Source organism: Limanda limanda, chromosome 12 (assembly GCF_963576545.1).
Source record: "Limanda limanda chromosome 12, fLimLim1.1, whole genome shotgun sequence".
NCBI lineage: Eukaryota > Metazoa > Chordata > Actinopteri > Pleuronectiformes > Pleuronectidae > Limanda > Limanda limanda.
Genome location: NC_083647.1, coordinates 14,199,897 through 14,221,428, shown reverse-complemented (window position 1 = coordinate 14,221,428; position 21,532 = coordinate 14,199,897). Strand labels below are relative to the sequence as shown.

The following is a 21,532-nucleotide window of genomic DNA, read 5'->3' as shown; positions in this document are numbered from 1 at the left end:
TGAACAAGGTTCTAATTTAGTTGTTTTTTTTGCCTGGTTTAATTTTATGAAAAGGACGTGCGGTTGAAATTTAATCTAATAATACTTGTAATAATTATGTTATTCAATTATTTCGACACACTTTTCAATAAAAAACAACAATAATAATAACAAATAAGACAAATATGAGGAACCAAAATATACACACAATAAAAATGCTAAACAAATTTCTGGACCACTACAAGAGAGAATATTAATCTAAATAACAATGATGTACATATATCTTAATAAAACTTCTTTGCTTTGCCACATTGTATTCTCTTCAGTGAACCAATCAGAAGAGGTCACTGTATTTACTACCGTGAATATGATATCTAACCATAAGGATGATCATGTCAGTAATGTTAGAATTTGATGCAAGTAGAAGGTCCTAATGGAAAAGGATCTGGGAGTGAAAACAGGAAGCTGATTCCACACTGTCCTCGAGGCGTGTTTTGTGTAATTAACGTTTTGTCCTGTGGGGGGTAGTAATACAATTACAACACGCTCCGAATACGTAGACAAAAGAAGAAGAAGAATGGTACTGCGCATGCCCAGAACACAGGCTGGTTGGGAACACTTATGAACTGTCAGGTCAGACCGATGACGGACGTGTTAGAGAACAGTGTCAGATAACTGGGGACTTTAACAGAAGAGTTTGGATTTTATTGTTTAATATAAAGTACCGACGCGGTAGATACACAGCAGCCGGTTCGGATTATAACTTAATCTAAACAGGAAGTGTTGTTCGGTTGTTTACAAACTCCTGAGTCTGAGGTGATGCAACATGGCAGCAGCTGCAGTCAATAGGTGTTTGCTCTCAGCGCTCAGGACTAACACACGGTGTCGAAGCCGAGGACTTCACTCTGTGGCCGGGGGGACAGTGAGCCCGGTGTCCTCTGGTCCTCCATGTGACCGCAGGGGAGCAGACGGGGACACGAGGCTGGACAGGAGAGCCCCTGGCTGGGAGAGGAGGAGCAGCGGGTCCGCTCTTCTGCTCGGGTCGGTGTCTGTGGCTCTGGGACTGTGTGGTCTGGTGGACAGACAGGAGGAGGAGACAGACAGAGGAGGGTCAGTGTCTGTGGCTCTGGGACTGTGTGGTCTGGTGGACAGACAGGAGGAGGAGACAGACAGAGGAGGGTCAGTTTCCAGACGGTTTGTGGATCACATCCTGCCAGCAGCTCACTGTGCGTCCCCCTTCAAACCTGACAGCCCCCGGTACAAATACAACTTCATCGCAGACGTGGTGGAGAAGTCCACTCCAGCTGTGGTGTACATTGAAATCGTTGGCAGGTGAGTTGTCTGAGAAGCACTGTGCTGTTCTTTGAAGTTATTTTCTGAACACGACTTACAGAGATAGGTTGCTTGTTTTCTCTTTCATAACTTTAGATTACATGCCTTTTAAATGCTGTTTGTGGTGATTAACTGTGTCTTTGTTTGTGCGCCACTAAATCACATGATACGATATTATAGGAAGCCATTAGCTAGGTCATTCATACCTGATCTTAGTGAAGCTGCGTCTTTTTTCTCTAAGTTTGGAGTCAAATTCCAAAATAATGTTTTCCCCTCTGTGTAGATTCATTTAAATGCTGCAGTGTTGTTCCAGTCTGAATCAGATTAACTGTATTTTTCTGTTTTTTAGACACCCGTTTTCAGGAAGAGAAGTCGCAGTGTCAAATGGCTCTGGTTTCATTATCAGCAGTGATGGTCTCATTGTCACCAATGCCCATGTTGTGGCCAACAAGAGGGGCGTCCGTGTGAAGCTCACCAACGGAGAGACGTTCAACGCCACCGTGCAGGACGTGGATCCGGTGGCAGACATCGCCACCATCAAAATCAATGCAAAAGTAGGCAACAAGCTACAAAACATCTACTGAAAGGACTATATGTTTAGTTTTTATTTTACTGGGACCTCATTAACTTCCATTACTAGTGGCTGGTAAGAGGCCCTCAGAGTAACACACAGTCAGAGACTGAATTTGAAAATGAAAGTAAAGTAGAGTGTTGCTTAGTAGAGTGCAAACCTCTGCTAGGGCCAAACAATCCTGAGTTTCTAGTTCTTATAGTAAACATGTGAAAGAATTATTTTTTCTCTGATAATCAAATGTATTTATTGGTAATAAAACATCTTAAAGAAATTGAAAGAAAAGATATCCTGCATCTTACCCATAATCAACATTCAAACCAATCACTCAGCCAAGGTTGGTGCAAATCAGTGAAGCAGTTGTCGTTTAATGCTGCTGACAAATAGACCAGCCAACCTAACCTTCCTGGCAGAGGTAACAAAATCAAGTTAACTGTTTAACAGTTGACAATAAATACTCAGAGGGTTAGTAATAACACATTCTGAATTCCTTCAAGCTTTACTTTACTATTTTATTTGTCAGGCTCTGTTCATATAAATAACATTTCTGAAAATATACCAGAGTTTGCCACAGAGGCTATTTTTCCTCTAGAGTCCTTTGGCAGGCTATAAAAGTGCATACAAATTATATGACTTTATTATGAGATAATATTCAGACTTTGTTCTGTCGCTTTTTCGTCACTCTATTTTTCCTTATTTGAATAACTGTTTTAATAACAGAATAACAGTTTTAAAAGAACTGAAACAAAAATGTGTCAAAGCTCATGAATTGTCGTCCTTTTGTCTCCAGTAACAACTTGAATAAATTCATCATCTTTATTCAGAGCTCATTTTGTGTTGCTTTTCATTGTTGGCACTAATGAAACCTGAGAACTGAAGTCAACATCTGTATTTTTGGAGCAGGACAGTCAAATGATTGATTGGATCATGTAAGTGAAGACGTTCTGTTAAACTCCCCTGTCCTCTTCCCTGTCTTGCAGAATCCTTTACCCACCCTGCCCCTCGGCAAATCATCTGACGTTCGGCAGGGAGAGTTTGTGGTCGCCATGGGGAGCCCGTTTGCGTTACGGAATACGATCACGTCGGGAATCATCAGCTCAGTGCAGAGAGGCAGTAAAGAGCTGGGCCTGTCCAACTCGAACATGGACTACATACAGACAGATGCAACCATTGATGTGAGTATAAGGGATTTAGATGAATCTGTATTCATCTAGTGACGGTGTGTAATTCCCTTTCGGTTTATGTTTGACCTATTTTAAGAAGCGGGGATATTTCCAAACGTCATGAATGCAAAAGTAAATCAGGAAAAAATTAGCCCGCCTAGTGGATAAGCTGTGACTTATTCTCATATCACGCTCCGTTTACAATACTTTATGACTGATTTGTTTTGCAGTTTGGAAATTCTGGAGGTCCCCTGATTAATCTGGTGAGTCACTGTTTTCATATCCTGTTTGAAAGAGTTAATCATCACATTCAGACGTCAGGAAACCTGTTCTGACGACTGCGATGTTTAATGTTTGTCTAGACAGAGATTTTAACTGTTTAAGTTACTGTAATTACAGCTGTTAGTGTTTATTACAAACAGTTGACTCTGGTTTGAGTGTGAGGATCACCTCTTATTCCAATGTGTTACCTGATCTCTTCATAAGGACGGGGAAGTCATTGGTATAAACACCATGAAGGTCACTGCAGGGATCTCCTTCGCCATTCCATCCGATCACCTCAGAGGGTTCCTTGATAAAGCAGCGAAAGGAAAGAGTAAGAACAGACACAGGAATCAACAGCTGGACACCACACCCTCTTCTTTCTGTCCTTCATGTTATCTGTAGCCTCCAGCTGTTCTGTTAAGGATTTATTTTTACACATCATATTTATGTCCATCTTCCACAAGGTTCCAGGTCTGGTGAGTCAGACACAAGGCGGCGATACATCGGTGTGATGATGCTGACACTGACCCCGAGGTAGATGCCTCATGCTCCGAATTGCCCGCAGTAAAAGTGTTGTTACATCAGCGTTATGTCTGAAATCATATCTCTGTTTCTTTTTTACCTTCACCTCAGTATTATTACTCAGTTGAAGTTAAGAGACCCGTCCTTCCCTGACGTGACACATGGCATCCTGATTCACAGAGTCATCATGGGCTCCCCGGCCAACAGGTAGGCAGACCAAGCTTCAGTGTGTGTGGGGGAGCAGTGCTTCTTGTTTTAGAAGCCGAAATTCATCTTGTTCAGGGTTTTGGTGTTGAAGTGAATTTAATGGAGCTTTAATAACACACATTAATAACTAGAATGCCACTCAGTAAGTAAATACCTCTGCCAAGGCTCAACATTCCCCGTGAATTAATTCAAGTTGCACCAAATTTCAGTCTCATAGATATCAGTCCCCTAAAAGTACCAGTTTTTACCAAAAATCATATCCTGTGAAAGTGACAAACAAACTTGGATCTGCACTAAAATTTACTGTGTTCTTCACTGACCCCATCCTTTCCTCAAGTTTGGTGGTAATCCGTTCAGTAGTTTTTGTGTAATCGTGCCTACAAACAAACCAATCAATACAAATGCACAGGGGTGACGTCAGCCTCCTTGGTGGACATAAAACATAACAGCCACGGATAAGTATTTGAATCACCTTTTGAATTTGTTGACAGACGTAAGAAGGTGCAAATGGATGATTAATGTGATTTATCCAAGATGCAAGTTTTGGAAAGCTAAAGCTCATATTTGTTTCAGAGCGGGCATGCTACCTGGAGATGTGGTGGTGGAGATTAACGGAGTGAAGGTGAACACGTCGGAGGAGATCTACCAGGCCGTACGCAGCAGCAGCGACAAAATCACCATGATGGTGCAGAGAGGAGACGAACTGCTTCGACTGCAAATGACTCCCGAGAACACCGAGTGACACTTGTTTCCGCTGGTTGGCCAGATTATCGGATTGTTATGTAAACATTTACGAGAAGAAAACTGATGGCAACTGTAACCGGCACGTAAAATGTATTTGACGGTGCTCTAGACTTGTTAAAATGTTGTTACTGCAAATGGAAAATACTACTGTTCAACTGCAGCATCACTTTAATTATTTCATGTTTTCTCTACATGGCCGTTCTCTACCAAATAACGGTATATATATATATATATATACGTTCATTTGTCAAACACTGACAGCTTGAGTGAGTGAACCTGCCAGTATCTTAAGATGCATTAACAGTCCAGTATTTAGTCTCGGGTTTTTCTGAGCACGATGAGCAAAGCGTATTTTCTACCTCTACAAAGTTTTACTTCTTACTTAGAGCGTGGGAGCCTGTAGCTCAGGAGGTCGGGTGGGTCGTCAAATAACCCTGAAGGTTGATGATCTGATCCCAAGCTCCTCTAGTCCACATGCTGAAGGGCTGATGTGCAAGATACTGAACCGTTTATCGCCATGTGTGAGGGACAAATGCTGTACTTAGTAAGAAAACTAGTCAGTGTCATTTTGTAAATTGAGTTTCTATGTCCAAAACACAATGTTTGTATAGTAAGTTAATGAAACCTGAAACAATGTACTTTATTAAAGCCATTTAATGTTTGACAGCAACAAGAAGCATGAGAGACGACAGTATGTCATAGAGCGATGGTCTTAAACTGACTACCATTAACTGAGCAAATAACTCCGACAACTCACCGATGCTATGATGACAATGATCACACAGGTAAAATTGTGAATTGCTGAGATTCCACTTGATTAAAAGACAGTTTTGAGTATGTCACGCACAGTAAAAACCAAAAACATGAAGTTACTCCATGTTGAGAGCAAGGAAATTATCCTCCTTAAAGAGAAGTAAAACAAAAAAGTGAAGAGAAAACTCTGTTTTCGAAGCTGTGAAGCCGCTCTGAGCAGATTAAAATGTCCCTGGTATATGTACAGTAACACACACTTACAGTAAAGTAATAAAGTGACATGTACTGGACTGCTACACAATTAAAAGTATTTACTTCAAAGACTCAGCTATTAAATGAAGATAACATTCAAACAATATTTTCATACTTTTTCGACTAAGGACATCTTGGTAAGTACAAGTACTACAACATACAAGTATGGGAAGAAAAAAATAAAATTGTTCAAATCCCATTAAAACTACTTTAAAAAGACTTAATATATATTGCTGGTAATATTTTTCTTTTTAAGAAAATATAAATTGTGCGACTGAAGCTTACAATACACTGCTGGCAGTAGCGCCAGGCTCTGTGGTGACCTGCTGGAAAAGGGTCACCTGTCGAGGCGCTGTGTGTTGAGAGACTCCCCGGTAGAGAGCAAAAAACAAACAAACAAAAAAAACGAGTGGACATCTCATGATGCCTGAATCCCTTGCACCAAAACCCAGATGCTGCTATGGTGTTTGTCACGGTGGAATGCTGCGGATATCACATGATGTGCACAAACAGCAGCCAAACTAGATTCAAACTCGTATAGATACTTAAATAAGGGGGAGAGGGTGAGACGGGCAGGGTGGGCAGGGGGTGGGGGTCATGGAAAGAGAGTGGCAGTGTGAGGGAGAAAATTGTAGTGTCCAGTCTAGTCCAGCAGTGAGCAGGCTAAGCATCGACTCAGTTGACGTGGTCCAGTGCGCGCAGCAGCTCCTCCCCCTGCAGCAGGAACTGACGGCCCTGCAGGGGGGCGTTGACCTCGCAGTCGTAGCGGGTGAGCTGCGGCAGGAAGAGAGGACTGGTGACATCCGACGTGCTGCCCAGCAGACAAGTAGCCAAGTCTAACATAGAGAAATAAATGAGTTATGATTGTCCTGATGACAGGATATAGACAACAGTCTCAAAAAACAGTTTATTCACCTGAAGACAGCAGGAAGGTGGTGGTGGTTGTTCCTGACTCTGAGGCTTTCAGCTTTTTGCCCTGCACCAGTTCTTCCTCCAGCAAATTTCCCTTAAAAAATCATCAAGAACAGATATTAAAACTCCCCGTCTACAAAGGCAAAGACTTACTAATAACTTATGCTTGGATGTTAAGAACTTACATGTCCAAACATGTCCTTTAAGTCTCCCAGTTTTCTTTTGCGCTGTGCGTTCTGAGCCGCCAGAGTCCTGAGTGAGACTTCTTTGTCCAACTGTGGGGTCCTGTAGCACAGAGAGTTTGTGAGGGGGGGGTTGTTGGAGTCTGTTTTTCTTCTTTCTTTTGTACCCATGACCTTCTTGATGGAAGGGCAGTCTCCCATTATGCCAATTTTGTCGTTGACTGCCATTTCCAAACTGGCACTTTCTTTTTGTCACTCTGTTTACTGGGTGCTTTATATGTATTGTCTGTACGTTTGCTTTATTATGAAAAAGTTCAATGTATTAAAAGACAAAGGATGATAAATATATAGTAATAAATATAGTGTATTTCAGAGACTTTACCTCTTCGCGATGATGGTGGCGAGATGAGCAACGATAACAGGACCGAGTGGTGCCGGGGAAGCTGTGCTACTTCCTACTCCGCTGAATGGGGAGCTGGGGTAGCTGTCCACTTGCTGTGTGACTTGGACTGGAGGACTCTTGAGGGATTTGACTTCTCCACTGGTCAGAGGCTCATCTAGGGTCAGACTGCGCAGCTGGAAGTCATCGTCCATGGGGATGTAGGGCGCTAACATCTCCAGATCCAAGTCTTCCATCGCCTTGAGAAAAAAGGAACAACAGATTTAGACTGAGACGTTTTCACTGTATTACACCAACGATGAACTTGATTTAAATGCAATAAAATCGACAGTGACTCCTAACATTATTACCTGTGTGTTGAAGGGGGTCTTGGGCTCTGTGTCAATGGCAAAAAGCTTCTCCACCAAGTCTAGTTTGAAGTCTGAGCTCATATCTGAGTCCATGGGGAAACAGAAGTCCATTGGACTGTCAGCCTGAAGAGAAGTCAAAGGTCATTAACGTCTCAGTGCATATTAATAAATGGGCAAAAAGTGTTTTTAATGTAAAATGACTGCAGTTCACTGGGTCTGACCTCTGAGGAGCTGTGGCAGGTTATTGTAGTGGACGGCGCTGGAGGATAGCTCTCAGGTTTAGATTCCTCCCTTTTGAATCCTCCTCTGGTGTTGAGAGGCTCGCTGGGCGGCAGGGGGGAGAGAGGCAGAGCCAGCTTCTCACTCGAGGAGGGAAGCATGACATCGTTGTAGAGAGGGGCGTCCTTAAGCAGCTGCATCTCTGAATCTGTACCAGAGGACAGAAGGTGGTTAGAATGGTTTCAGTTATATAAACTCTTGGTTTGTGTTGCGGGGAGGTGTGTGTGTCACGGACCAGGGCAGCTAAAGTCCAGGGAGATGATTGTGTCTCCAGCAGCCGGGGCCAGCAGGGTGAGGGCCTCGGGCTTTTCCTTCAGCTGGTCGTACAGGCTCGCCAGTGGCTGGGCCTTGGACGCCTGGGTGAAGAGTTTGATCACGTCCAGCTCTGGGCCTTTCTCTGCTGCCTCCTCCACCTCAACCTCCTCCTCGTCCTCCACCTCTTCTTCCTCCTCCTTCAGCAGGGTTGGGGACATGTCAGGCAGGCTGCTCTCCACTACAACCTTTTCTCCCTTCTCCTGTCGCTTCTGCTCCTTCACCATTATCTCATCCTCAGTCTGCTCCAGAGACAAGATCAGTTTCTCCTCCTGGATACCACTGGTGTGCAGGACGAAGACAAAGTTAGGCAGATGTTAGATGGAGTTTACAGAGGATTTTGTGGCTCAGTTAGTAACAGGATTTCAAACTTAACTAATAAAAATTACAATTCTCCACATTATCATGGTGGATATTAGCTGTCTATTAACTTGAAAACTACCAAACAGTAAGTGACTCTTCTGTACCTGAGCACAAAGTTGACACAGACGACACACTGTGGTTGGGAGTTCTTGTTGTTGTAGATGACAGTGGCTTGGGTTTCCACCCACACAAAGCCTCCTCTCTTAGCCAACATCCGGTATTGTCCTGTGCTGACCTGGCCCTTTGCAAACACTAAGGGCAAAAAAAAAGGATCATATTTATATTATAAAATATTGATTATGGCACATGGTTAAAATTTTGTCAACAAATAACCATTCCACACTGGAATTTGTTTGAAATAAATTCTAAGATTCACACTCACAGGTATGGTGAGTCTTGGTGAGATGGTCAGAGTCCATAGCGTGATAGTATTCGTACACAGAACGATTCAAAAGGTCCTCTGGATCATAACCCATGAGCTCAGTGATCCTGGGGGAGCAAAGAAGATTAATTATTTCACTGACTCCTACATTAATGTAGAGATCACCTTCTGTAGTATCTATACTGAACACTAGGTGGCTCTGTACGACTGTGCAGAGGAAAACTGCTCATAATAGAAAAGTTCAACAGGAGTGGCTCAAGAAACTGATTGTAATAAGCTTCTTAAACGTATAAAATGCCCTGCTATGAACACACTCACCTCTCATCACAATACGTGAACTTCATGTCCATCGTGTGGCGGCTGAGGAAGGTCTTGGTGTCCAGGGGGACCTCGATGTTGGAGGGGTGGGGGACAGGGTCACAGATCAAAACCAGGTAGGGGACAGGTGGCTCCTTGGGTCCGTTAGAAGTCTCTTCAGTGTTGGTGTCATACACACGAACATGACCTGAGCAGTGGAGAACCTGGGCAGAGATGCCGGCGGTGGTTAAGAACAAATAAGTTAATCTACTTTAAGGAAATTAGCTACTCAAATGTTTTGTGTTGAATGATTAAAGGAGAGTAATGTTAACCTGCTTATTAAGCAGACTTAATTAAAATATACTCCAAATGTGTGTATATGGATACGTTGATATTATTTGTATCTATAAACAGGTGTATGCATGTGTGCAAATCTGTGTCAAATATGGATTTATATGAAGATATGATAATCTAGTCATCATCCAATATGGCACTCTTTGTTGTGACATAATGATTTATAAATTATAAGATTAAGATTCATAAAGTTATGACAATTCCTGGTGTTTTTCTCTTACAATGGGAAGTTTTTCATTTTTCATTATTACTGTCTTGATTGTATATTTCTATCCATACGCTTTTTACGACTAAATAGAAATGTATAAACAAAAACATTTGACATGACCTAATATCCCAATGGAAGGCATTCATGTTGTTTTATAAAAAGGTTCACATTACAGCTGATACATTTCCGACTCACCTTCCATGTAGCTGACTTGACGTTGACAGTGCGGCCCCTGCTCGTCAGAGTGCATTTCATTCGGAGGAAGAAGCTGCGCTCTGTGTTTGACTCCTTGATCTTTTTGGAGCCTGAAACCACACGAGGAGAAAGAGAGCCACAGTTTAAAAAAAGGGAAACCGTACCTGTGTGTTGACAAGCATGTGTGTGGATTATATTGAAAATAAAAAAGTACATTTGGCTCGATTTCATTGTTTCATCAAAAATGTTTGCCTCCTAAAATTATTTTGTATTTGAATTCAGAGGAGGTGTTAAGTGGTAAACCTTTTATTTAGACGGCAGGTTAAATAAAAGAAGAGGAGTCACCAGCCGTCAGACTTTAACCACTCTGACCTCTGCACCAAAGAGAAAAAAACTGGGACAAACAGCTTCCTTGTCTGATCATGCCAGCTCAGAGTGAACTATATTCCCTGCTGAAGAGCGTGCGTCTTCTAGAGGTGTGTTATAATACGACACTGCTCACTGGTGTTGTCTCTCACCTGTTCTGTGGATGAGCATCTCCCGCAGCTCCTCCTGGTCACAGGGATGTGTGAAGTCGAACACGCTGTGTCCAGTCAGGTCAAACTACAGCGGACAGAGTGAGCACAGACTTTAGGCTCTCTTACCACATACATGTACAGCAATATGTCTCCAACACGTATGTGTGTTGACTTTTGCATCATTTACATTAACAGTCCTAATGTGTATGTGCACTGTTTGAACATATCTATTCTATAAACATTTTACAATGACAATATTTAACATTGAAAGCATACATTTTTGGGCTGAAGCATTTCTTGATTTCAATTTTTTTCTGGAGGTTAAATTTGACTAACCTGTGCCAGCCCGAGGCATTTGTTGACATTCTCAGAGAGATAAATGATATCTCCATCTTCAGACAGCACAATGAGGAAGCCATCCAGAGCCTTAAGGTAGGAGCTGTTCAGCTGGATATCCAGCTCTGTTTCCTCTTCTGCCACTGGCTCATCTGGAAGTGATAACAGAGAGGGAGAGAGGAACGTGGAGAAAGAGAAGAAAAGCATGAGGAAAATAGGCTCAGAACATCATTGAGAGAGACTTTTGCTGAACGTCTAAAATCATGTTTACAGGGCAAGACACTGCGACACACACATACACTGCTTCTATCTGTAAATGCATGATTATGCAATTGATTTCTTAGAGCAGCTGACTCAGTATTTTCTCATCTATCACTGTTTCCTTCCCCTGCATCTTTGACTAATTATCGCACTCTCTTAAATGAGTCCTAATATCCTCCTGTAGTTCTTCAAAGAATTTTGAAGGTGACAGCATCCTACGAGTAAATTCAATGAATTTACATTCTCAAGCAACAACATTAGCTGCATGATTGATGATCGGAGTGAAATACAGATGTGACCCTCGCTTGCAATGTCCTACAATAGGTACAACAAATACAGATACTGACCAGAGGTGAGAAGCTTCCTTATGCGCAGATAGCTCATGGTGAGCCTCATGATGGAGGCCTTGTCCAGGCTGGAGCTGACGCTGTGGGGCAGAGGCAGCTCCTGGGCCAGCTCGTAGAACACCTCCGACTCCTTCCCGCGCCGGCTTCGCGCTGCATCCCTGGACTTCTCCTTCCTCCGCTCCGAGCTCACTCTGCGGGAGACAAGCGGCGGGTCAGCCACAGACTTCAGACAAACTGGTTCTGATTCCACTATGTGCACCTTGAGAGCAGACATATCTCTTTCTTGACTCTAGTGTCTGCACAGAGCCTGATCAGCCTTTGGCCTTATACTGAGGAGAAGGCTGCAGCAGCTGGACTCCGCAGCGAGCCAGCTCCGAGCCAAGCCACCGTCTGGACCCCCATCAGACTCATTTACATGCGTGGCTATCTGAGAGCGTCTTATTGGCCACTGACCAAAAGAAGCGGAGTCCACCCCCTTAGAGTGATTGGCTTGGAGGAAGGGAATGGTTTCTCTTGGCTGTCTCCTGGTGCACAGCCAAGCTACAAGGCGACACCAATCATTTTGACATTTACGAGCCTGGCTCAACTGATCTACCGGGAGGAGAATGACAACACTGGGACTAACACAGAGAGCACACACGAACACAGAGCGACACCTGCAACTATCAGGACAAACAAATAGTCATGTTTCTATTATTTTGTATCAACCATGAATCACAACTGCTTACTGCTCTATGAACCACTTGAAAAAACAGACTTTTCCCTATCTTGTTATGCAAGCACTGATTAGATTTTTCCCCAATACGACCACCACTTCACATAAGCTGGTTAAATCTCCAACATAATTGTAACAGTCAACATGACTGCTGCGTACTTTAAAACAGAATCTCTCACAACCACTTCACAATGACCTCAAAGGCATTTTAGACGACACTGGAGCTGCATCAGATCCAAATAAATGGCGCTCCAAAAGCACTTGGCTTTGAAATGTACACCTAATTGAAATTGATCTGTTATGGACTTGCATTGACCAAGGCCATATTGTTATTTCAGGCTATCTTACAAGAAAATGGACTAGCTAACTAAAATTAGGCTACTGTGTATCAAATCACATGGATGGGTTGCAGGAACTCTTTGTTTTATATAAAAAAGTTTCCATCAAACTTTATTGATGTGAACAGCACCCGATAAACCAAAGATTCAGTCTTTGGTTTATATGCCTTTGTCTCATGAGAAGTCAGCAACCTGTGAAAAACTGTCTGATGAGGATGTTGTGCGACAATTGCTCTAGTGCTTCCAAACAGTTGGCACAGATAAACAGTGCACAAGAGGAAAGTGTTCAAACACGACAGAATGTTCAAATAGATACAAGTTTTTAAAACTAATAACTTGCTAGTAACCACCAAAGTGTAACTAGGGCTAGAGTAATAAACCACTATCAATATTTTTTTCATCAATAGAAAAATAACACATTTCAAAATATTTTCTTATGCATTGTGTAAACACAATGAGGAGGTATAGCATGTATTTGATTTATTGCAGCTCTGTAAGATGTCATTCTCTGCTCATGAAGTTTAAAACCACAACACTTATCTGTCTTTCTGCTAGCTATAGCGACAGACATAAAATGTTTCTTAACTTGATATAACTTTTGGCCATATCAGCCAGTCCTAAGTGTAACTGAGATTTTTGGTGGTGCGTGTACCAGAAATCCTTATTTCCACTTCGACACACGCTTCAACAGAGGCTCAAACAACAGCTTTGATCACAAGCCTTCACTTTCGGCCACATGTTTGCACATTTGTCAAATACCAATGACAAATATTTACATCTGCTGGCGACATCATAGAACATGAATGTCTGGCTGTCAAGAACGGTATCTTCAGCGTTATGTAATCAGCTCTGTACTGTATCAAAACATTTCCCCATTAAAGTATTTTTCCAAACAACCATCTCTATTTACGTTCAAGTAAATCGCTTCATTTATCACCACAGGCTGAAATGACTACAAATGATTAACAGGCCATCGTACACAGCCGTTGGGAAAGTGCTCTCGCTAAGCTACAGGCCAAGTTCCAGAGGATCTAATAACGGATAAACTCCACACATTGTTATAAACTGGGCTCCCACTTGGAGACTAGATGACTGATTAGTACTAGCATGCACACAAATCGTTTTCCTCTGTAGTGGCTGATCTCCATTACATCATGTTATGCAAATCCTGTTCAAATAGAGTACAGCTGTTATATTCTACTACAATACACTGCCATTGATAAAGAGAAAGGAATAGCCTTAATTAATCATGAGAAAACACAGTGATTAAGCCACTAATACCAAAGCTCTGTAATACCAAGGATCAATTACTAAGTAATTGATATCAAGGCAATAAACTTATCTAAATCTGCAGGCCAAAAAGGACAGCAGACAGAGTTGAATCATACGTTCAGTGTCTAGTTTTGAAAGTTACACACATGTGACACAGCTGTGGAACACAACCACTTTGTTTGTAATTTTATGTCTCATTCCGCGTATGACATTTTATTATAAAAAGTTAAATAAGTTGCTATTTGGATGACCTGTCTCTTGAACTTGCAAAATGACTCAGCATGCTGCTTTTATTCTTTCACATAAAACATGAAATGAAAACCAAACACTTCTCTTGATGTTAAAACAAAGTCGAGTGGAGAGGCCCCGTTGCATAACACTATTAACTCACAGGGTGATGCACACTAAGCAGGGCTATGCATGACATGCCTCGCAACACAATCACTTTTGCAGTTTTGCCCACTTTAATTAACTTGTGTTGTTTTGAATCAGTGACGTTATGTAAACAACTTTTTTGGAACAGTTTTTAACAGATTTGAATATGTGGACTGGAGAGCAATAGGGGGCAAAAACAGGGTACAATGAAAATCAGCATGGACAATTCCAACAGAGCTGCTTGTGTATTTTGTTCCCAGGGGCTGACCTTATTCTCTCTATCTGTCAGTACTGTTTAGTGTCACAGTAAACACTGTCTTATCTGTTATATAATCCAGTTCAGGGAAACACCACGACTAAAACTTTGACTCAATACGAGCAGAAAGGCAACACAAGGCTGAAAAGAAACTCCTTTCACGGTCAAATGAACAGTTTAGCAGGGATTTCCCCCAAATCCCTGGACATGATAATGTTAGTGAAATTCTGACACATAGTACATTTTGTAATGGATTATAGGAATCAAGATTACAGCCTGTTTGGAGGTGGAATAAGGAAGCTGCGGTAAATGATAATGGATCAGCCTTTACACGTTTCCCTGTGCTAAAAATGTAGTAAACAAATGGTCACCTAAATATACAAAACACTGGAGGCTAACTCTGAATGCGAGTGTGTTCGGATTAAATACAGAAAAAAAACAGAAAGGCAAAGTCCTTTTCTGGCCATAGGAAAAAAGTCAACTGCCTTTTTAAGCAGATGTACATGTTTATATCCACACATTTGTATGTAAAAGGAGATATAAAAAGCTGCCAGGACAAAAAAATCCAGGATGTACAAAGGTACAAAGTGTCTTTTCTCATACTTCCTTCCATGCATTGTTTACGGTGGTGTATTTATTAATCTGTGTATTACATGGATAAAGTGGGATTGCTTCATTATTAAGAAGTCATCCCAATTTAATCTTAGGAGGCCTTTCCTACTCTATATTGTACAATTTAGCAGTCTGATAAAAACAAGCGCATACCAGTGCACACCTCTTAATTTTGTTTTCGATCACAAAGCTTACAGGAGAAAACTCTGCACACAAACAATACAAATCTTTAGCCTGTATCAACAAGTTCTCTCATTTCTTATTCAAGTTGTAACCGGCCTGCAAATAAGCAGTAATTGTGCTTGAATGTCAGCCTGCAATTTGCCAGCCAGTGAATCGCTACACACATTTGGCCACTCCTATTGACGTCAAGCCCTGGTGATTAAGAGATGAGACAGAAATAATACGGTGGCACCTCACAGGGACTTGCTCAAACCGCATCCAACCAGACCACAACTTTAATTCTTTCTTAGATAAAAGTGAACACACACATTTACTGAAACCAATTAGGATGTGGACCCTTTACCTACAGGGACACAAAGAGCCTAATTTCAAACTGGCAGAGACTGGGGGACAAGCATTCGGTAGCGGGTCATAGTCCACAACAATAACAACACATTCACGATATTGGGCAACTGCTTGAAAGTGATTAGAAGAGAACTTATGGCAGCTATTCAACTAGTCGGGCAGCAGACATTTTAATGAATGCCACTCCACCATTTTGGCACAAGTGCACAACATCAAGAGACTGAATAGAATCTCAATAACAAATTAAGTACAGGATATTCAAAATCGTGTTCATGTGAAATTAGTGACACTTTTGTAAAAAAGTGCAACCTTTGCATATACTGTGCCAAGTTTTCAGTAAAGACAATGACACCCATTGTCCTGACTGCGTTTTCCACAGTGAATCTATTAGTGTTGTTTATGGAAGAATTGAATTGTCACTATTTTAATCCCAGCTGATACAAGAGGAATCCCCATGTCCCCCTGTCCACTTTTACTACTGACGGTTTATCAAGTGACTTTTTTGGTCTAAGGTTAGTGTTACCATGAAGACGACCCTTTCCCTCTGTTTAAACCTGGACAGTTAAATGTATGACCCAAACTCAAACCAGGGCAGATTGTGGGATGAAAAAAAACGAGCTTAGTTTGCACTCTGAAGTCTGAGTATAAACTCATCTGTCACAAGGACACTAAGCCACTGATAAACAATCTGCTGGATGAGGTGTCTGGGCATGCTCAGGTAAATGTAATAAGATGGTAAATACTTATTACCAATTATCAAGAGAACAATATAAATAAAAAGCATAAAGGTCAGCTACATTCAACTTCAAACACACGATTAACAGTCATTTGAGTCAATTACAACTAGCTCAAATCAATCAACAGGACAACAACAATCCATTTAACTTAAGTTATACCACTTTAGTACATCTAGTTAGTGATTCTAACTATGAAAACTTGAATACTCTAGCTTTTTCCTTTTGAGCAGATTCAGTATGTGATTGTACTGCACCACTTTTAATGGCCATATCTTAACTTTAACATTCTCATTTCTCGAGCTGCAACAGATTTTTGATTTGTTTCCTCCACAGAGGCATTACTGGCTGTTAAAAACACTTCAACTCATTTAGTTTGACAGATCTCCAAAAGATGATTTCTGTCTAAACTCCACTCAGAAATAGTTTACAACATAAGTTTACAAACTGTGGAACTAAAAGAGCATCACTTCTCTGATTAAACTCTACTATGCACAAGTACCAGCCAGAACACTAAAGAGAAATTTAACCTTCTTGAAGCCTGAATATTTCATCAGAGCCCACACACCACACCTCCAGCATGGCTCGCATTAGCGCTGGCAGCTCGTCACTCCACACTGTCCATGTTGGCAAACCCAAACAGAACTCCCACTGTGATCCGCTATGTTTAGGGTCAGAAACATGTAAACAAAGATAACGCTGTATCCAGGGACTTAACAAGCCGATTAAAAACAACGACCAAGCAACGCAGCTGGACGGAAATAAAGTTCAAAAGCTGATTTAACGAAAGTAAACACACAAATAAGTCTAGTGAGACGTCCCCTGTGGTAACTAGTCGGTGTGTGTGGCTTGCTAAACAAGCTATTTAACAGAAATCGCTTCGTCTGGCTCTACGTCAGCTAGCTAGCTGTGTTAGCCGCTAGCCGAGTCGCTGTTTTTTGTCGAACAAACGCGCCGAAGCAGGAGTTCACCTTGAGATAAAACCAGTAATGTCCCCGCGGTGGGAGCAGTGAAACCCCGCCAGAGGAGCACCGGTGTCCGGGGAGCTACCACAACAACACGCTCGCCTGCTACGTAGCATGAGCTAGCAGCGACGTTACCTTTTCTTTTCGGGTACAGCTCCTGTGTCCATGTCAGGACGAAAGGACCCGAGTGGAGGCTCTGTATCGATATCCAGCTGCTTCCGGGCCCGCGGAGGAAATAAATCCCTCGGTTCTCTGTGGTGTGGCGGGTTAGACCCTCAGATAGTTTAGCATACGACTCCCCGCGGTCCGGTGGTGGACGGGTTGAGGATTTTTGTCCTGTGAAGATCACTCGCTTCTTCTTCTCCTCCTCTTCTTCTTCTTCCTCTTCTTCTTCTTCTTCTTCTTCTCCTCGGTGCCACGCTGGAGTCGCGTTCACGTTCTGAGACAATGCTGTTGCTGCTGCACCGACTCTGGCTCCTCCCCCGGCTGCTCCGCGGGGTCGCGCAATCACATGATGTTTCTACTACCAACGGGAACGCGCAATTGAAACCGTCACTGTAACTTGCTGCCTAGATAAAGTTCATGAGAAACTGCACATCACACTTCTCTCTCTTTCGGTTTTGCAGTAACACCCCTACATGTTTGTTCAGCAGAATACTAATGCTAGTACTACTACTAGTACTACCATATAATAATAATAATAATAGTAATGATAATGTCTGTTTCTGTTCACATGATCATTATTGCTTTGTTTGATCATTTCCCTTTGCCATTCCTCTCAAATATGCTGTATTAGTTTATTTGTTCTCTGCACATATTTTTTATTTTGTAATGCTATTGAATTCAATTTCGCTTGTCTATGACGATTGTTATTGTTATTGTTATATTTAATTTGTCCCCTTGGTTAAGCACTTTGAAAACAGCTGTTTTGAAAGGTGCTATATAAATCAGGTAATTCCAGTTATGATTATTATGATTTCTTTCTCCATTGGATATATGTTTAATAGGCCCACTGCATGCTATCAATTTTAGATAGGAACACTGGAGGTGTTGTCACAGGGAGGAGGGAACAGCCGCTTCTGCTCTATCACCCTTTGGGGTCTCACTTAAATCAATACTTACTTAACCAAAAAGCACTTAACGTCAGAGACCTGTGAACTGAAATTCTCCCTTTACCTTCCCTCCAATGCCCGCATCAAGATTCCATGGTCCTTCCTGTTTCCAGTAAAGGAACATTAAGAGTGATTCACATGTGTCAACTGGCTATTGGAGTTTTTAATTGATTCGATAAGGAATTTGCACCAGTTAAATAAAATTACATGTAGGCCAGGGCATGCAGTTTTGGCTGTAATGGCCCTGAGTGAAAAGGGGCACTTGTTGAGCACTTGGTGTTAAGCTATTTATAGTAACAACAGGAGTCAAAACTAACTAAAGTTTTTATCTTTTTCTTGTTTCCAAATGTGTGTATAACAATTTTAAAAATGTCTTTATGAATCTCAAGTGCATGGTTGTGACTGAAAGCATTTGTTTGTGTGTAAACTCTACACAATATAGAGACAGCAAAGTGACGCTCTCAGTTGGTGTGTCCTCATCTCATTTCACCAGATTTCCCGTGTTTTCACAACCTTTGAGTCAAGTATGATGAGCTGAAAATATGGAGTTTGGATGGACAAACTAGGTACAGGATATCTTAGACATAATTCCCCTGTGCCTTGGCAAAAAAACTATCCAGATGTGCATGAGGGATTTCTATTAGGCTCCACTTCACACTCTCTGGCTGGCAGATGGTTCTGGTAATTTTCCTGAATTGCTTTGGAGACGTCTGCCCAGTAAGGCCACTCCTTCCTCACCACTGTTGCTCATACTTGGTTGTTATCCATGTCACCTGTGACATGTCAGCTCTTGCTTTTGAAAAGACAATTTGAAGGCAAATAATATAACAGAGCACAGTTCAGGCCCCATTCACTTGTCTCTTTGCTATGCTACCATGCAATACTTCATCCTCTTACTTAGCACATTTTGGTTGTTGCATTTGGCAATGACAATCAAACCCAGCTTTGGTGGTCACTTCCCAGAACCGTTTGGCTGAGCGAGACAACACCTCAGTGTGAGTGGCTGAGCAGCAGACTCTGAGTTCATATTAATACATAACCAGGCTGACTTTGTGCAGCTTTGTCAGAGTTTGTGAATTTAAGTTTTTTTGGTCTGTGAACCAGCGTGTGACTCAGAGAAGCAGTGAAGTGTAGCTTGGACACCCAGTCGACAGTTAAACAAACTAATAACGCCTTCATTTGTCCTGCAACAAACAGTCGTGAAGGTCATTGTGATTTTATTACTGCAGTCGTTTTAAAGAGAAGTGAACAATACTACTGTTTATGTATTCAGTTACTGTCACACCAGCCAGCCACACCTTCCTATTTTGCAATTGGTCAGAATAGTGAGCCCATAGTTCGACCACAAACGTTGACGTTAGCCCGGCCTCTCCAGTCGCCTGTAGCAGTGCAAACGGTTTTACGGTGTGGCACAACGTTTCCTCTATGTCTTAAAAGTTTAATCAAACAACACTGCTGCGTATCAGCATTATTACCACACCTCTGTAAGGGATATGTAGAAAACAAGAACTACTGCATTGTCATTGTGTTAATGGTCATTGTTTGGTTGGCTTGTCTCTGAATCTGTGTCTTCCTCATTGTAATTAATCCCTCACAGGGATGAGATTCCATAATCTGATGCAGCAACGGGCAGTGAACACATGATGAAAAGAACAATTGAAAAAGTGAAAAAGATTTCTCGAGGTGCTGTCTCTGTGTGGAATCTTTGTCGTTTTCTGTTGCTGCGTTTGTGTTATCAATCAGACAGGCAGGACAGCGGGGTCAAACACCGACTCCATCCCTCAGCGCCCAGGCGCCGCTGGCAGCCATCGGTAAGTCTCAGTAATGAAAGCTGAGACAGGGCTCCTCAATCTCTCCTCTCATTCAGACATCACCAGAGGAAAAGATGCCAAACGGGACCATGTTAACGGGCAAACAAAAAAATCATCTAATCCAATAACCCATACGTTTGTATGGCACCCAGCACCCATGTTTGTTAAAGAAAGCTTAAGGTGGAATGCCTCTTAAGTCAATGCCCGTCTAAATCTTGAGTTAAAGGGATGTTTAAAGTGAATCAGAGACATAACAGAGATCAAAGTAATGCAGAAAGAGCCTTGCGGTGGCGTTTAAGGCTCCACCAACGTTAATATAAAACGAATGCAGTATCCGTTAAAAACCTGCCTGCTGGGAACAGACTTTTTCCTTGGCCTGGGGTGATGCTGCAGAGCTACTTTCGAATTATTTCTCGTCATTAGTGAGTCCTCTTCACACAATGTACTACAACGTCTACAAAGTACTGTCACTTTGTTGTTGTTCGCATGCTGGACGTTGTGGGCAGAGCTTTTTATAAACAGACTATGGTGCAGAGGGGAGTTAGAAAACTTTGTGTTCATCCTACCTGGTTTATCTGGAACAAAATACATGCGTTTACTTTGAAGAGATTCTCTGAATGTTGTTGCCACATTGGAGATAAGCACCTGCTACCATGAATGTGTCCGATATGATGAATAATCAAATGATCAAAATGATCAGTTGGCAGTTTCGATGCGCGGTTTGACCCAGTTGCCGATCACTGCTGCAGTTTATCTGAGGACGTAGAAGACATGTTCAGCTTAGGCTGCAGACTGAAGACGCACTGTTCCACCCCCGCTCTGACACAGAGCGCTGGTTCGCCTGTTTATTAAATTGTGCCGCGTGTCCAAATCGCACCAAACTCGGCACTGCCGGCACTGCCCACTGCAATTTCCAAGAGACATGCAAAGTGGGAAGTCCATCAGAGGAACAGTTTGTGAGATATGCGTTCCACATACAGACAGACGCTTGATGATAGTAGATAGATTAGTAGGCGATTGTTGGAAAAACAAAACTTGATCACATTAATAAATACAATTCAGAATAGATTTTTTTATTTGATTGATATGGGCTGGAACCACTTTATTTAACTGAATTGCTGCACCAGCACCATCACACTCTATCCCAAGCACTGAGGTCGACCAACCTGATGCTTCTGGATGTCCCGAGATCTTGGCTCAAAAATAGAGGTGACTGGGGCTTTTGAATTGGCTGCTCCTGATCTCTGGAACAGTTTTTCGTATCAGAACCTCAAAACAATTTAAGTCATCATTTAGGACCCTCTTCTTCTCACTGGCTTTCAATTCGAGTG

The 21,532-nt window shown here is 42.0% G+C and overlaps 2 protein-coding genes across 2 annotated transcripts; one reads left to right on the top strand and one right to left on the bottom strand.

The window, feature by feature from the left end:
* The first annotated feature begins 578 nt into the window (after positions 1–578).
* LOC133015861 (serine protease HTRA2, mitochondrial-like) lies at positions 579–5,856 on the top strand. The gene is made up of 8 exons (XM_061083147.1): positions 579–1,311; positions 1,661–1,865; positions 2,863–3,057; positions 3,276–3,308; positions 3,532–3,640; positions 3,774–3,843; positions 3,943–4,038; positions 4,612–5,856. Exons 1-8 carry the CDS (start codon positions 806–808, stop codon positions 4,778–4,780), a joined length of 1,383 nt encoding a protein of 460 aa, XP_060939130.1. The 5' UTR covers positions 579–805; the 3' UTR covers positions 4,781–5,856.
* hif1aa (hypoxia inducible factor 1 subunit alpha a) lies at positions 5,419–17,750 on the bottom strand. The gene is made up of 15 exons (XM_061083146.1): positions 17,414–17,750; positions 11,484–11,674; positions 10,876–11,027; positions 10,540–10,624; positions 10,022–10,131; positions 9,286–9,488; positions 8,968–9,074; positions 8,690–8,837; positions 8,146–8,504; positions 7,853–8,058; positions 7,632–7,754; positions 7,264–7,520; positions 6,885–6,984; positions 6,703–6,793; positions 5,419–6,623 (listed from the first exon to the last, which is right to left on the bottom strand). Exons 1-15 carry the CDS (start codon positions 17,443–17,445, stop codon positions 6,463–6,465), a joined length of 2,325 nt encoding a protein of 774 aa, XP_060939129.1. The 5' UTR covers positions 17,446–17,750; the 3' UTR covers positions 5,419–6,462.
* Between the last annotated feature and the right edge of the window lie 3,782 nt (positions 17,751–21,532).

Excerpts from the sequence above, each read along its gene's own strand:
- LOC133015861 (XM_061083147.1), top strand. The coding sequence starts at position 806 with ATGGCAGCAGCTGCAGTCAATAGGTGTTTGCTCTCAGCGCTCAGGACT. Across the intron at positions 1,866-2,862 it reads CCATCAAAATCAATGCAAAA|AATCCTTTACCCACCCTGCC; the intron begins GTAGGCAACAAG and ends CCTGTCTTGCAG. Across the intron at positions 3,058-3,275 it reads AGACAGATGCAACCATTGAT|TTTGGAAATTCTGGAGGTCC; the intron begins GTGAGTATAAGG and ends TTTGTTTTGCAG.
- hif1aa (XM_061083146.1), bottom strand. The coding sequence starts at position 17,445 with ATGGACACAGGAGCTGTACCCGAAAAGAAAAG. Across the intron at positions 11,675-17,413 it reads GCTGTACCCGAAAAGAAAAG|AGTGAGCTCGGAGCGGAGGA; the intron begins GTAACGTCGCTG and ends TGTCTCCCGCAG. Across the intron at positions 11,028-11,483 it reads AAGGAAGCTTCTCACCTCTG|ATGAGCCAGTGGCAGAAGAG; the intron begins GTCAGTATCTGT and ends TATCACTTCCAG.